This window comes from Acomys russatus, chromosome 31 (genome assembly GCF_903995435.1).
Source record: "Acomys russatus chromosome 31, mAcoRus1.1, whole genome shotgun sequence".
In the NCBI taxonomy this organism is placed as follows: Eukaryota; Metazoa; Chordata; class Mammalia; order Rodentia; family Muridae; genus Acomys; species Acomys russatus.
The window spans coordinates 6,083,456-6,098,269 of record NC_067167.1 but is presented as its reverse complement, the minus strand read 5'-3'; the positions used below and the strand labels follow the sequence as shown (position 1 = coordinate 6,098,269).

At 47.2% G+C, this 14,814-nt stretch overlaps 1 protein-coding gene across 1 annotated transcript in view; it reads right to left on the bottom strand.

Moving 5' to 3' along the window:
• Positions 1-14,814, bottom strand: part of Myo1f (myosin IF) — a 52,541-nt gene that overhangs the window by 23,309 nt on the left and 14,418 nt on the right. Inside the window, exons 2-10 of the mRNA XM_051172874.1 lie at positions 8,776-8,913; positions 8,189-8,278; positions 8,006-8,100; positions 5,828-5,915; positions 5,648-5,737; positions 3,688-3,819; positions 3,383-3,517; positions 1,350-1,482; positions 998-1,194 (exon numbers count right to left, since the gene is read on the bottom strand). Of these exons, the coding sequence (XP_051028831.1) occupies positions 998-1,194; positions 1,350-1,482; positions 3,383-3,517; positions 3,688-3,819; positions 5,648-5,737; positions 5,828-5,915; positions 8,006-8,100; positions 8,189-8,278; positions 8,776-8,913 (1,098 nt within the window). The remainder of the gene's footprint in view (positions 1-997; positions 1,195-1,349; positions 1,483-3,382; positions 3,518-3,687; positions 3,820-5,647; positions 5,738-5,827; positions 5,916-8,005; positions 8,101-8,188; positions 8,279-8,775; positions 8,914-14,814) is intronic.

Genomic DNA, 14,814 nt, shown 5'->3' with positions numbered 1-14,814 from the left:
AAAACATCATATGGTGGAAGGAGAGAACCAACTCCCTCAAGCTGACCTCTGACATCCACACACATGTTTCAGCATGCATATACATATGCACACAAAGTAAATAAATGTAATAAAAATTTATTTATTTATTTATTTTGTTTTTCGAGACAGGGTTTCTCTGTGTAGCCTTGGCTGTCCTGGACTTTCTTTGTAGACCAGGCTGGCCTCGAACTCACAGGGATCCACCTACCTCTGCTTCTTGAGTGCTGGGATTAAAGGCGTGCGCCACCATACCCAGCTCTATAATAATGCTGTAATGCTGTCCATTCTTTTGATGGAACTCACATCCTCACGCTTAAAAAGCAAAACCTTTACCAACTGAGGTCTCTCCCCAGACTCTAGTTTAAAAAATACTGGGCATAGTGGTGCATACCTTTATCCCCAACACTCAGGAGGCAGAAGAGGGCCAATGTGAGTCTGAAGCCAACCTGACATACAAGGAAAGTTTCAGGCTGGGCTACATAGTGAGATTCTATCTCAGAATAATAAGTAAATAAAGAAAAAAAAAATAGGGTCATTCTATGTAGCCCAAACTGGTCTTGAACTCATAATCTTTGTGCCTCAGGCTCCTGAGTGCTCGGACTCCAGGCATGCACCCCCATGTCTGGCCGCACTAAGTGTTATGTGTTTGTTAGTACTGTGATTATCATCGGCGCTGAACGTGTAATGTTCCCTCTCACTCACTCCACCCAGCCCCACGCCTATCCCTTTATCTCCTTGACAACCATCATGGTTCTCAAATGCACCCACCCCTCTCTATACCTATTGCCATGATGGGACCAGGAAGGCTTAACAGTCAATCCATTTGCAGGTTGCCCAAGCTGAAAGCTACACTTCACCTCCTCAGGAATTGGTGAGCTAGGAGTAAAGCCTATATTCCCACTTGTCTCTTCAAATGCCATGGGCTTGTTAGGCACCAGGCATCTGGGGGAGTCTTCCCAATACTGGTCCCACTCACCTCCACCAGGAAGTCGAAGAGTCTGGAATAGAGTCCCTTGGCCAGGGCATCACGAGTGTAGGCTGCCTGTTCCACATTGAGGGTCACGTCAATGGACTCACTGCGTCCGCCCCATTTGCTGTCCATCTTACGGCTGGTCAGCTTCTCTTGTAGCCTCCCACTGTCTATGCCCAGCAGGTAGGCTGGGAAGGCCAAGACTGCCAGGCCATAGCAAAAGGAAGCAGCTGGTCAGGCTCTGAGGACATAGCTTCCCCAAGCGACACCCAGCATGGTTCCCTTGGGATCTGAAGCGGGAGGAAGCAGCCCTTCTGCGTGAGCCTGATACCCAGCTCTCAACACCGCCCACACTCACGATCTGCACTCTCCACACGGGCATAATTCCCTTCTTCACAGAAGCTGATGTTGCCCAGATGCAAGATCCCTGCCACGAGCTGCAAGACAAGCTGCTGCACGCTGGTCGGAATCCCGATGACTTGCATGGCACTCTGCAGACAAGACAGGGGCAGCACATGCCACCAATTTTGGTTTCTACCCTGACCCCAGAATTAGACTCCTGGGCCCATGGCATAGACTTAGGGGAGACGAGATGCTCGGATGACTGGTCCTGCTTTGTGTCATGCTAGGCATGTGTGTTCACGTATGTCTGTGGAGGCCAGAGGTCAACCTTGGGTGTCATTTCTTGGGTACCATCTACCTTGTTTTTTCTCATTGAACTGGAAACTGACAAGTAGGCCAGGCAGTTTTGCCTTGGCCTTGATAGCACTGGGTTTATAAGCAGGTATCATCATGCCTGGCTTTTTAATTTTTTTTTTTTTTTAACATCAGTGCTGGGTGTTGAACTTGCATGGAAAGAACTGACCAAAACATCTCCCCAGCTGCCTGATTTGCTGTGTGTGTGTGTGACTGGAGGTCAGAGGACAATCTGCAGTTGTCTGTCCTCATTTTTCCACTTAGTCTGAGACACACTCTCTTTGCTGCTGCATTAGCTGGGGTAGCTGTTCATGAGCTGTCCTGTCTCACTGTCCCATTCTCCATAGAAGCATTGCGATTACACACTCTTGTGCTGCCACCTCCAGCTTTTATGTGGGTTCAGGAAATCCAAACTCAGGTCACCGGGCCTATTTTTTTTTTTTTAAACTTTCTGAACCTTCTCCCCAGATCTCTACCTTATTTATTTTTTTCTATTAACTAATTTATTTATTCACTTTATAGCCTGTTTGAAGCTCCTTCCCTTCTCTCCTCCCAGTTCCACCCTCATGTCCCCTCCCCCATTTGCTCCTCCCCATCTCTTCAGAGAAGGTAAGCTGCCCCACCTCCACCCCACCTCCGCATGGGTACCAACCCAACCTGGCACATTAAGTAATATCAGGACTTAGCACATCCTCTCCTGCTGAGGCATGCAAGGCAGCAGCTATAAGAAAGGGATCCAGAGACAGTCAACAGAGTCAGTGACAGCCCCCACTCCATGTAAGGGGACCCACATGAAGACCAAGCTGCATATATGTGTAGGGGGCCTAGGTCCAGCCCATGCATTTTCTTTGGTTGGTGGTTTAGTCTCTGTGAGCCTCCATGGGCCCAGATTAGTTTATTCTGTAGGTCTTCTTGGGGTGTCCTTGACAATTCCAGCTCCCTTAACCCTTCCCCTCAATCTTCTACAATATTCCCTTAGCTCCGCCTATTGTTTGACTATGGGCCTCTACATTTGTTTCCATCAGCTGCTGGCTGAAGCCTCTCAGAGGGCAGTTATACTAGGCTTCTGTCTGGATGTTCCTGGGGCTAGCAGGCTTCCTTGGGAAGGAAGGCAGGGCCTCTGGCTCACAGGATGGAGTTGGATGTTCTTGGGGCTAGCAGGTCTCCTCTCTACCTTATTTTTGAGACAGTGTTTCTTTTACTAGTCCTGATTTGAGCAGACCAGATGGCCAGTGGACCCCAGGATTCACAGCCTGTCTCTGCGGCCCCAGGGCTGGGGTATATGCATAAGCTGCCATACTCATCTTTTTGTTGTTGTTGTTGTTTTTGTTTTTCGAGACAGGGTTTCTCTGTGTAGCCTTGGCCATCCTGGACTCACTTTGTAGACCAGGCTGGCCTCGAACTCACAGCGATCCGCCTGCCTCTGCCTCCTGAGTGCTGGGATTAAAGGCGTGCGCCACCACGCCCGGCTTCATACTCATCTTTTTAATGTGGGTTTGGGGGGTTGAACTCAGGTCCCTATGCTTGTAAAGTCGGCACTTTACCCACTGAGCCATCTCCTTGGCTCCAGGATCTGACCTTTTCATCCATTTGATGTGTAACCTTGGAAAAGTGTCTGCATCTTTCTGTGCCTCCGTTTCCTGATTTGTAACGCGAAAACGTTCCCTGGGGGCTGGAGTGGTGGTTGGTGCTCACCAGGGTCTCATTGAAGTCACTCCGGTCATCAGTGCCTTCCACTTTGTAGGTGTCTGATTGGTTGAGGTAGTAATAGTAGTCTGGTGTCATAAGTCCTAGGTTTTGCTGCTGCTCCTGGGAGGCCCCTTCCAGAAGCTGGAGGGGGCGGGGGAGTGGAAGGTCATGCATCGAGAGCTGGCCTGGCGCGACCTTTGTGGTTGTCCCACCCTCTCACACATCGCCCTTTCCACGTTCTCTTTTCTCCATTTCCTGGGATCCAGGTGGGCCTCCCTCTGCCTCCAGCCCCACCGCCCCCTTCCCCGCACCTGGTAGTAGATGTGGAAATTTCTCTCGTTCTCGTTCTGCATGACCACACGAGACTTCTCCAGCAGGAAGTTGGAGATCTTGCCTCCATCGGGTTCTCCGCCTCGGCTGAACTGGATCTCAAAGTACTTACCCTGAATATCCCAGAGAGTCACTTTAATTCCTCCCTGAGTCCCAGGAGTACGTAAGGGGCAAAGATTACGATCTCATGAGTCTGACCCCTCTTCTTCTTGTGACCTGAATTTGTCTTTCTCTTGCTTCCACTCACTTATTTTGTGTGTGTGTGTGTGTGTGTGTGTGTGTGTGTGTGTATCATGTGGCTTGCATCACGGTGAACATGTACGTGTCTGAGGACAGCTTGTGGGAGCTGGTTCTTTATCCTGTAGGCTTAGGTCCCCAGGCTTGGTGGCAAGCATCTGCTGAGTCATCTTGCTGACTGGCCACTCACTTACTGATTTAGCTTGCTGTTTTCACCAGCGTTTTTTTCTCTAGCCTGTGCAGACTCTATGGGACCAGGAATAGCTCATCCATCTCCTATGATGCTCTAAGTTCCCGCTAATTGCACTCTGCTCATCTCAAGTCCTCCCGACACATTTCGGAGCTTTCCATGTTTCTTTTGTACTATGTTTCATGGGTGCATGCAAGGGTGGGTGTATGTCTCTGTAGGTAAGTGTGAGTATGTGTGGGTATGGAGGCCAGAGTTAACACTAGATTTTTTTTTCTTCAACTGCTCTCACCTTAAACATCAAGGAAGGTACTCTTAAACCCAAAGCTTGATGACTTGACTAGTTTTAGCTACCACTCTGCTCTAGGAATCTTCTGCCTCCACTTCTCCTGTGCTGGGGATCTGAATTCTGGTCCTCCTACTCTGAAGTGCTGAGCCATAACTCCAGCCCCTCCACTTTACTCCTCCTCCTCCTCCTCCTCCTCCTCCTTCTTCTTTCCCGAGACAGGGTTTCTCTGTGTAGCCTTGGCTGTCCTGGACTCGATTTGCAGACCAGGCTGGCCTTGTACTCACAGCGATCTGTGCGCCACCACCGTCCGGCTCCACTTTACTTCTTGAGACAAAGATCTCTCAATGAATCTAGCACTTACTGACTGGCTAGACCCAATGGCCAGAGTGTTTCTGGATCGTTCTGTCTGTATCTCTTAGTGTCAGAATTACAAGTATATGCTATCATATTCAGCTGTTTTGTTTTTTTCCAGACAGGGTTTCTCTGTGTAGTCTTGGCTGTCCTGGACTCACTTTGTAGACCAGGTTGGCCTGAAACGCACAGTAATCCACCTGCCTCTGCCTTGAGTGCTGGGATCAAAGGCGTGCCACCACGCCTGGCTCATATCCAGCTTTTACATGGCTACTTAGGATTAAATTAATATATTGCTTGGGTAGCTCCAGATTCAGTGGAAAACCTTGTCTCAAAAAATAAGATGGAGGAGTTGTAGCTATAGTTTAAGAGTTAAGAGCACTGCTCTTCAGAGGACCTGCGCTCTATGCCCAGCACCCACATGTCTACTCAGAATTGTCTGTTACTCCAGTTCCAGAGATTTTAATGCCCTCTTCTGGTCTCCAAGGGTACCATGTACTCATGTGGTATACAGACGAACATTAAAAAAATTCGTTACATACAAAATAAATACTAATAAAAATAATGGTAAGTTGGTGAGCTATACTAAGTGTGTACCTACACATGCATGCACCCACACACAAAAGAAACATGGATGGGGAGATGGCTCAGTGAGGAAAGTACTGGCCACACAAGTGTGTGTATGTGTGTGTGTGCGTGTCTGTACAGGTGCGTGTATGTTTATGTGCATGTATGTGTGTACTAGGGTATGTGCATTGTTTGCATGCATGTGTATGTGTGCATGTGTGTGTGTGTGTGTGTGTGTGTGCTTGTCTATACAGGTGTGTGCTATGTGTGTAGAGAGAGCAAGTGCTCATGCAAGGTCATAGTGACTCACAAAGCGGCTGGAGTTGTTGTTGCGCACGGTCTTGGCATTGCCGAAAGCCTCAAGCAGTGGGTTTGACTGTAGGATTATGTCTTTGACATGCTAGGGGTAGAGCCAGAAAGAAAGAGATCAGTCTGGGTCAGATAGGTGTAACTGGGGGAGACCCCACATGTTCTTCCATTCTTGTCTTACCTGGACCTTGTCTCCCCCACCAGACACCTTGGAGATGTAGCCCATAATGTACTTAGCGGCCACTGTCTTCCCAGCTCCGCTTTCCCCACTGGAGGTGATGGGGAGAAGGAATGATTAGTGGGCAGGGATAGGGAAAGACCTCTCCTTTCTTTCTTTTTGTTTTTTTGTTTTGTTTCGTTGAGACAGGATTTCTCTGTATAGCCCTGGCTGTCCTGAAACTCTCTTTGTAGACCAGGCTGGCCTTGAACTCACAGAGATCCACTTGCCTCTGCCTCCTGAGTGCTGGGATTAAAGGCGTGCGCCACCACACCCAGCTGGAAAGACCTTTTCTAATGCCTAGTCATTCACGGCGCACACCTTTAATCCCAGCACTCGGGAGGCAGAGGCAGGCAGATCGCTGTGAGTTCGAGGCCAGCCTGGTCTACAAAGTAAGTCTAGGACAGCCAAGGCTACACAGAGAAACCCTGTCTCGAGAAACAACAACAACAAAATCATTAATTCATGCATTTATTTGTTCTCTCGCTGAGTACCCGCAGCGCACTAGCCCCTACTCTAGGTTCCAGAGATTCAAACATGAACAAGAAAGATTTTTTTAAAAAGTCCCTGCCTCAGGGGATAGAGAGATGGCTTAATGGCTAAAAGCACTTGTTACCCTTGTGGAATACCTGGGTTTGCTTCTCAGCACCTACATGGTGCTAATAGCTGCCTGAAATCCCAGTTCCAAGTGATTGAATACTCTCTTCTGGCCTCTGGGAGCACCAGGCATGGATATGCATGATATGCATGCATGCAAAAAACATGCACACACTTAAATAGATTTTAAAAAAAAGTTATTTTGAGGCAGAGTCTCTCTGTGTACCCTTGGGTGTCCTAGACTACTTTTGTAGACCAGGTTGGCCTTGAACTCACAGAGATCCAACTGCTTCTGCCTCTTCGAGTGCTGGGATTACAAGTGTGTGCCACCCGGCCTGGCTAAAAAATAAGCAGTAAAAAAAAAAAAAAAATGCTTTCTCCCTCCCAAAAAACAGAGACCAGTGAGCTGGCTAGGTAGGTAAAGGTGCTTGCTGCCAAGCTGAGTTTGGTGGAAGCAGAGATCTGATTCCTGAAAATTGTCCTCTGATCTTTACACTTGCACTGTGGCATATGGCACCCCGAATAAATATAAATAAATAAGTAGATATAATTTAAAAATCCCTTGGGCTGGGAAGATGGCTCAGTATCTGTTCCCAAGCCTGACAACCTGAGTTCAAAACCCTGAGATGGTGGAAGGGGAGACCTAACACTAGGGAATTGTCTTCTGACTTCTACATGCACTGGCATGCATGAACCCACACACATACACATAATAAGAAATAAAAAAGTACTTTAAAAATACCCACATTTATTTTACATGTGTGTATGCGTTATAACTGTGGCACATGTGTTTGTGGTGTATGTGCATATATTTATGTATTTGTGTGCCTGTATGCAGAGGCTGGAGGAGAACATCCGGTGTGCTGCTTCATCACGCTCTAACTTATTCCCTGGAGACAGGATCTCTCACTGAATCTGAAGCTAGGCTTGTGACCAGCAAACTACAGCAACCTGCTTGTCTCAATCTCTCCCAGTTCCGGGGTTAATAGGTATGAATAGGTACCTGTACTCATGCCTAGTTTTTTTTTTTTTTACATAAGTCTGGGAATTTGAACTCATGTTCTCATCCTTTTTTTTTTTTTTTAATGTTTTTAAAAAGACATTTATTTATTTATTATTTATACAGTATTCTGCCTGCATATGTGCCTGCATGCAAGAAGAGGGCACCAGATCTCACTGTAGATGGTTATGAACCAACATCTCTTGCTGGGATTGAACTCAGGACCTCTGGAAAAACAGACAGTGTTCTTAACCTCTGAGCCATTTCTCCATCCCAGGTCCCCATTCTTGGACAGCAAACACTCTGACACGCTGAGCCATTTCCTCAGGCATGGAACTGATAGTTAGGAGGCGCCAAACGGACAACAATAAAGTGAATAAATGTACCGTAGCAGGAGCCGAGGGATGTAAGGAAAAGTAGAACAGAGAGATAGGGTCAGAGGGACAGCGCAGCAAGGTTTGTGAGTTCATGACAAGCCACCCTTGGTGGTAGTGTTTGAGGGCATGCCTGGACAGAACATCCCAGAATCCCTCACCCTGCTGTACCTGATAATGACACACTGGTTCTCACAGTCGATCAGCATATTCCGGTACATGTTGTCGGTGAGGGCATAGATGTGCGGGGGATTCTCGTACTGGGCCTGATGGGGGAGGTCAGGTCTCAGCCCAGAGCTGGAGGGCTCAGGGAGTAGGTGTGGGAATACTTCCACTCTTCAACCCTGGACTCACCGCGCCCTGGTAGAGGTCAATTTCGCGGTCAGTGAAGTAGGGCATCTGCTTGAAGGGGTTTACGGAGATTAGCACTGAGCCAATGTATGTCTTGAGAGGTAGTTAAGAATCATGCAATGGCTTGCTTTGCCTTTCAAATACTTCCTACACCTTCTTCTATGCTGACAAGACCTCCCAGGACCCCTTTGCTTGGAGAGAGAGAGAGAGAGAGAGAGAGAGAGAGAGAGAGAGAGAGAGAGAGAGAGAGAGAGAGAGAGAGAGAGAGAGAGAGAGAGAGAGATGAGATGCTTGAACGGACCTTGAGTCTCTTAGAAAAGATGGCTGGATCCAGAAAGAGGGGAATGGGTGGCAGGGCTGCAATGGCAGCCACAGCATCTTAAACCACAGCACTGCTTTTCCTTGATCTAGCCTTCAACTTGCCCAATCCTTCTTCTTCCATTCCTTCATCATCCCCTCCAACCCTGGGCTGGGCTTTCACAGGCCATTTTGCACTGCCGTTCCTTTGGCATCCTTCCCTGTTCCAGTACTCCGTCCTAATTGCTATTTGCCCAGCCGTCCCTCCTGTGCCCCCGTACTGTTTGGGATACAAATATGTAGTCGTCCATGAAGCGTTTGCGGAGGTTGCTCACAATGGCGTCCTCGGTGATCTGGGGCAGCAGCACCATGTCATCCACACCACTCTGCTTCACGTTGTGACTCTGCCAGTGGAAGCGCTCCTTGCTGCCCTGAAGATGGGGGGTGGGGTGTGTGGAATGGGGGTGAGCCCTTGCAAGAGAGCATGGTTAGGGCATCTAGCTTACCTTCACCACTGATTTGAATTGTTCTTCCTCAGAGATCTCAGTAATGGCCATGATTTGTTTGTTTGTTTTGAGACAGGGTTTCTCTGTGTATCCCTGGCTGTCCTGGAACTCTCTAGACCAGGTTGGCCTCAAACTCAGAGATCAGCCTGCCTTTGCCTCCTGAATGCTTGGATTTTAAAGGCTTGCACCACCACTGCCTGGCAGTAATGGCTAGTTTTTGTTGTTGTTGTTGTTGTTGTTGTTTTGTTTTTGTTTTTTGAGACAAGGTTTCTCTGTATAGCCTCAGCTGCCCTGGACTCCCTTTTGTAGACCAGGCTGGCCTTCAACTCCAAGAGATCCACCTGCCTCTGCCTCCTGAGTGCTGGGATTAAAGGTGTGTCCCATCATGTCCAGCTCTCACTCTGTTTTTGACTCTGGATGTGATCTAACTAGCTTATAGGCTCAGTTTTCTTAACAATTATATTTTACTATAAACTTATTAACTGAGCGTACCTTACTTATAACCCCACTAACCTAAACAAAAGGAAAAGGAGATTAAAGAACATGATAATGAAACCTTAAGGATATCAGTTCTGAGGAACGATTATCCTGGCATAATCGGCAGGATTTCTTCTGGAACCTGTCTCAACCGGAACCCGGAGCCTCAGCCAGAGCCCAGAGCCCCGAAACCTTCCCTCGAGCAGTTCTCTCTAGGAGCATCTTGAAGTGGAGCGATGAACAGCCAAAACTATCCCCAGCCTCCAGAACGGCAGCCCCCCCACCTCCTGTTTTGGCCTCCTTTATATACCTCCCCCACAGAGTCTGGTCACGTGTTTTCTTCAGCTGGCGACAATCAACTCCCGTGCGAGGTGGTTCGTCTTCTAGATTAACATCACCTGTTCTTTCACAAGTCCATCCCCCTCCCACTCTTAGGATCATATCAAAAAGCATGTTTCTCTCTCCTTCACTAGCCTGGAACTGTTTGCCAAGCAAATTCTTAGTCCTTTAACGTGGCTTTTGGGGACTGGAGAGATGGGTCAGCGGTTAAGAGTGGTTGCTCTTCCAGAGGACCTGGCTTCAATTCCCAGCACCCACATGGCAGCTCACAACTTTCTGCAACTCTAGTTCCAGGGAATCTGACACCCTCACACAGATATACAGGTAAAACACCAATGCACATAAAATAAAAATAAATAAAAGTTAAAAAAGTTGCGCTATGGCAACCCTGCTTCTTCTTCCCCTCATGGGAGCATCATGGAAGTGGATAAGGCCTCTTTAGGTTTTCTGTCCAAAGTAACGCGCATTCCTGGGACTTCTCTTTTGGTTCCACTTTTCATCCATACCTTCATCTTGTAGTTTCCTGCCATAGACGATGGAGCCATCCCGTTACCATGCCTTCCCCACCAGGAAATCTCCCTGAAGCTGTGTTCCAAAGTAAACCCCTTCTGGCTTACATTGCTTCTGTTAGGAGGGTATGTCACAGTGCTGTGAAGGTAACTTCCTCATGTGACAGATTTGATCCCATCTCTGTCTCAGAGAACTTGTCCATGGCTTCCCATCACCCCCTCTGCCCCCCATTCCTCAAATCTATAAATAACTGGTTTGTTTTGAGACACAGTCTCATGTAGATAACATTGATTGTGGGTGCAGTGTGACCTCCTGGGCACTTGAATGACATGAGTGTGCTGTTGCGGGTACAGCATGTGGGTCCTTGTGCCCACAGACATCCAGGGAGCTCAAGAACGTTAAAGACACAGAATTATCTTTCCAATGAGAAAGACAAAATAGCTATTCTTCCACCGAGAAAGCTGGGAATTAGTAGTGACTAGTAGCCTGGTGATCTGTGTTGGGCCAGGCCATATCAAGCTCCTACAGCCAGGACTGCGGGTGGCTAGCAATTTAAATAATCCTTATAACCAGGGGCCTATCCCAAGCTCCCACAACCAGGACCGAAGGTGGCTAATAGCCCAAGTGGTCTCTGTGGTATCTGTATGACTGAGACCAGGCTAGAACCTTCCCAAGGCCCTTAAGCTAGCACTGGTAGACTATCTCTACAATCCTGCTTTTTGGAAGAAATGACATGTGTCTTTAGTTGAATTTCAATGCAGTGATGCTTCCTTGTGCACTGGAAATTGTATTATGCCAGAAAACTTTTCTTCCCAAATTCTACTGTATTTTAAATATGCTGACAATGAGCTACCTGTCATCAGACTCTTTAGAAGTTTGTTTGTTTGTTTGTTTGTTTGTTTGTTTGTTTGTTTGTATCAAGACAGGGTTTCTCTGTGCAGCCTTGGCTGTCTTAGAACTAGTTCTGTAGACCAAGTTGGCTTGAAACTCACAGAGATTTGCCTGCCTTTGCCTCTAGACTGCTAGGATTAAAGGTGTGCGCCATCACTGCCTGGCTCAAAGTCTTGTTCCAGGTTGATGGAGTCCATCTCAAGCAAGTTTTTGTTCTTATCTTTTCCCAGTTCACTTCTCTGCCTGACACCTGCAGAGACCCTCTCAGTGTTCTGTAGACCCAGTTTATGTAGTGCTGGCGATCAAACCCAGGACTTCGGGCACGTAGGTGAGAACTCTTCTAACTGACTTTCACCCTCAGCTCCCGGAGGGATCTTTCTAAAGTACAGTACGAGACAAGCATGATGTGGCATGTCTGTAACCCCAGCACTTAGGAGGCAGAGCTGGGAGAACTTCTGTGATTTTGAGGCCAGCCTGACCTGCCTAACGGTGAGTTTCAGGCCAGCTGGGGATATATAGTGAGATGCTGCCTCTAAGAATGGCTGGCAGTGCGGTTCAGTGGGTACGGGTGCTTGCTTGCTTCTGAACCTGATGACCTGAATTCTATCTCTGGGACCCACATGATGGAAGAAGAGGAAGAACTCCTGGTTCTCTGGCTTCTGCTGTGCATACTCTCACAATCAATCAAATACATACATACATACACACACACACACACACACACACACACATACATACACACACACACATACATACACACACACATACACACACACATATGTGTATGTATATATCTCATCAGTTTCAACCTTGTCTCAAGCTTATGGCCTGAACAGTGAAGGCTGAATACTTTGCTTTGACATGTAGCCCTGTGGGACATGGTCCTGGCTAAACTCACTCACTTCCATTCATTCATTCATTCATCCATCCATCCACTCCCTCTTTCCTTTCTTCCTTCAATTGAGGTCTCTCACACCTTGTAGACGAGGCTCCCCTGAATCTCACTATGTAGCAAAGGATGACTTGGAGCTTCAGATCTTCTTGCCTCTACCTCAAGTGTTGGGATAACAAGACTGCACAACCATATGTGGTACACGCAGTGGTGGGGGATGCAGCCCAGAGCTTTGTGCACACTCAGCAAGCACTTTACTAACTGAGCTATATCGCAGCTCCTTTCCTGTTTCCCTTTCTCTCCTTATTGACCATCACAAAATCAGCAGCCTCCACCACAAGCTCCCAGTGCTATGATATGCTGGCTTTCCTCAGGTCCAAAGCAGTGGATACTGCTGAGACCACGAATATTTTTTTTCTTCTATTAATTAAGTTGTCTGCGTCAGGCATTTTGTCACGGTGAAGAAAAAGCCAGTGAAAGAAGGACATTTAGAGGTGGGGAGGCCAACGAAGGATACGGTGGTTTGAATAAAATGTCCCCCACAGTCTTGGGTGTCTGAATACTTGATCCCCAGAATACTTGGTCACTGCTCTAGTGGTGTGTGGGCAGTTTGGCAGGTGTGGCCTTGCTGGAGGAAGCATGTCCCTGGGGGCTGACTTTGAGAGTTCAAAGACTCACACCATTTCTAGTTAGGCCTCTCTGCTTCCGGCTTGTGGTTTGAGATGTGAGTTCTCATACTCCAAGCCCAGTCACCATGCCTTCCTGCGCCTGTGGTTCCCCAGTCTGATGGTGATGGGCTCCTGTGTTCCGGAATCATAATGCCCAAATAAGCCCGAGCTGCTTTTCTATTGCTGTACCAAAACGCCTGACGAAGTCCATTTAAAAGAAGGCTTTTAATTCAGCTTAAAGTTTCAGAGGGTTAGAGTCCATGATGGCAGAGCAAAGGCATGGTGGCAGGGACAGCTGAGGGTTCACATCCTGATCCACAAGCAGTAGGCAGAGAGGGCACACTGGGAATTCTGGGAGTTTTGAAACCTCAGAGCCTGCCCCCTAGTGACATACTTCTCCTACAAGGCCGGCCACACCTCTCAAACTGCCCAAACCCTGCCATCAGCTAAAGACTAAGTATTCAAACAGATGAACAACTCTTTCTTCTGTAAGTTGGCTTGGTTGTGATGTTTTATCACAACAATAGAAAAGTCACTAATACAGAAGATATGATATGGAGAGAGCGGTGGGCATGGAGGGTCACTGGACTGAAAAAGGGATACTTCTGAGTCTGGAGGTCTGGGGAGCCTCTGTACAATGGGGGACTATTTGCTCAGGGGGCCAAAAAGCTGGGGTGGGCAGATAAACAGGGACTCATGCCTCCAAGAGCTCTGAACTGGGGAATGGTGTCCCTAGAAGCACTTTGGAATAGCAGGGTTTTGTTTTTATCTGTGCTTGGGATGGAACAGAGAGCCTTATGTATGTTAGGCAAGTGGTCTACTACTGAGCTACACCCCCTGTCTGTGTGACTATTTTTCCATTGTCTTAGAGATATGTCTGGCATTTTTATTGGGTGGGCACCTGTACACAATTAATTAGAGGTGGGAGAGAGGAGATTGACTCACTATGTACACCAGGCTCCTCTAACTCACAGAGATAGCCTGGCTCTACCTCTGAGTGTTAGGATTAGCAGCATTGTCACCACTCCTGGTTCAGCAAAAATATTTATGTGTAAATAGAAAATCTTTAATCAAAATGTTAGGAATATGAAATGTTCTAAGTTTTTTTTATTTTTAAAACAGCAATCAGCAAACTAACAAAATCAAAACTAAAAGTAAAACTAAAACTAAAACCAAACCAAACCAAAATGACAACAACAAAATCCAAGCCCACCACCACTACCAAAAGCCACCAAATAAGCAGCAAACCCATTTTTGAACCCAAGCATGGTGGCTTCAAGCACTTGGAAGACTAAGGGAAGATTGCCATGGGCTTGAGGCCAGCCTGGGCTGCAGAGTGAGACTCTGTCTCAAAAAGCAAGCAAGCAAACAAACAAACAAACAAACAAAAAACAAACAAAAGCCCCCCAAACAAAAAACTCCAAAACCCAAAAAGATGGATTCGAAGTTAAAAGCACTTACACCAAAATCATGAAGACTGGAGTTTATATTTACTGTGTAATAAGCTGGGCATCCCTGAAAAAAAAAAAATGCCTGTAACTCCAGTTCTGGGTGTAGGAGTGCACGGAGACAGAAGGATTGCTAGAGTTTGGGGGTTTCAGCCTAGCAAGAGGTTCAAGAAGAGACTGCATCAGGAGACTAAGTGGCTAGTGATGGAAGGGGACCCTACCACTGGCCTCTTCCGGTCTCCTAGTGAAGGCATGTACAGGCTTCTGATGTGCACACACCCGCACATATATTTACATAGACACAATATACAAATACACACATCTTCAACCTGAGCCCACCCTCACTGTCTTGATGTGATTCATTTGGTAGAGTGCAGTTGTCTAGCGTGCACCAAGCCCCGGCCTCCATGCCCAGCACACATATGCCCCACATTGTTGGTGTAAACCTCTCATCCAGACTCAAGAGGTGGCGGCAGGAGAACAAGTTCAAGACCATCTTCAGCTTTAATGCATTAAGTTGGAGGTTAGCCTTGGATAAATGAGACCCTGTCTCAAAAAGTACTTTATTTTGGAATATTTGCACACATATTATGAAATATTT